We start from the raw sequence: 1,775 nt of genomic DNA on the forward strand, positions 1-1,775 counted from the left end.
ATTTTTAGTAGAAACGGGGTTTCACCATGTGAGCCAAGGTGGTCTTGATCTCCTGACCTGGTGATCCGCCCACTCGGCCTCCCAAAGTGCTGGAATTATAGGCGTGAGCCATCACGCTTGGCCAATTTTTTTATTTTTTCAATTATTTTTGATACATAGTTGGTTGAATCTACAAATCTAGAACCCACAGATGTGAAGGGCTGACTATACGTATAATTCTAGAGAACACAGTTTTCTGTCTTCTAACAATGATGAGTATTGTTACTATAGATTTGTAGTAATGGAATATGTGTATTTCTTCATAATTTTAATTAGTAATTATATATGAAATGCACAGCTTATAGAAGTTATATGTTGGCATTATTAAAAGATTAATGTATCATTGGCTTGACTGCATTTAACAAATCACTGAATATGTGAGTATTTTTTATTAAAAAATTTTAAAAGTATATTTTTCTGAGAAATATCTATATAACTATTTTTTTTTTAAGGTAAATGGTGACTAGAATTTTACTTCAAACTATCTTCTTGATCTACTGGGTGAACTTATTTTATCTTAAATAGAATCTTTATAATAATGTATTTTAATGCTTTTATAATTTTTCCATGTAGCTTGTAATGGAATATTGTTTAGGATCTGCTTCGGATTTACTAGAAGGTAAGTTTCCTTTGATTATTATTATTATTTTTTTTTTTTCTTTCCTTTTTTTTTTTTTGAGAAGGAGTTTTACTCTTGTTACCCAGGCTGGAGTGCAGTGACACTCTTGGCTCACCACAACCTCCGCCTTCCGGGTTCAAGCGATTCTCCTGCCTCAGCCTCCCCAGCAGCTGGATTACAGGCATGTGTCACCATGCTCGGCTAATTTTGTATTTTCAGTAGAGATGGGGTTTCTCCATGTTGGTCAGCCTGGTTTCAAACTCCTGACCTCAGGTGATCCGCCCACCTCGGCCTCCCAAAGTGCTGGGATTACAGGCGTGAGCCACTGCGCCCGGCCTCCTTTGATTATTTTTTAAAAAGTATTCACAGAATAAAATGATAATTTAGTTAGACATTATTTAAATGATATTAATACCAAATAATGTAAAACTTTCCAGAAAGAGCAGAATTCTTAGTCTTCAAATTCTCAGCATGGTATATGCTGTCCTTATTAAATATTACATGTTATACAGTAGCTTAAAATAGTCATGTTTTCTCTCATTTTGACTTTACAAGTGTTTTTCTGAATTCTCTGTTATCCTGCTCCTCCTGTTCAAAACAAAGATAAGTGGGAATAAAGAGAGAGAACTCTGCTGCTATTGTTTTTACATCACCAAATAATTATTCAATATCATTAACTAAGAGAAGAATTGGCTATGAACTGTGCTTTGACAACTGGCACAACTGCGTACAAGTTACAAAGTTTAATAATCTTTATCATCTTGGAAAATAAATCTCTTCTTGCTAAGTATCAGTTTTTTAAAATTGCCCCATGTATTAGATATTTTTTTTTAACAAAAATGTTCTGTGTATTAATTATTTTCAAATAAATTTTAAGTTCACAAAAAGCCATTACAAGAAGTGGAAATAGCAGCAATTACACATGGTGCTCTCCAGGGATTAGCCTACTTACATTCTCATACTATGATTCATAGGTAAGTGCTTTGGAAATTATCATATATTGATAAGTAAATGGCTTGTTGCATATTACCAACTTTAGAATTTATTAACCGTAAAGTTTTTATTGGTTAAAGCCAAATAAAATAATATAAACTCATTTTTTTTAGACTTTTCATAT

At 32.7% G+C, this 1,775-nt stretch overlaps 1 protein-coding gene across 1 annotated transcript in view; it reads left to right on the forward strand.

The window, feature by feature from the left end:
• The first annotated feature begins 609 nt into the window (after nt 1-609).
• TAOK1 (TAO kinase 1) overlaps nt 610-1,775 on the forward strand; it is an 84,182-nt gene continuing 83,016 nt past the window's right edge. Inside the window, exons 1-2 of the mRNA XM_011990365.1 lie at nt 610-658; nt 1,536-1,632. Coding sequence (XP_011845755.1) covers nt 619-658; nt 1,536-1,632 — 137 coding nt within the window. The 5' untranslated portion in view covers nt 610-618. The remainder of the gene's footprint in view (nt 659-1,535; nt 1,633-1,775) is intronic.

Source organism: Mandrillus leucophaeus, unplaced genomic scaffold, assembly GCF_000951045.1.
Source record: "Mandrillus leucophaeus isolate KB7577 unplaced genomic scaffold, Mleu.le_1.0 Scaffold379, whole genome shotgun sequence".
Classification (NCBI taxonomy): domain Eukaryota; kingdom Metazoa; phylum Chordata; class Mammalia; order Primates; family Cercopithecidae; genus Mandrillus; species Mandrillus leucophaeus.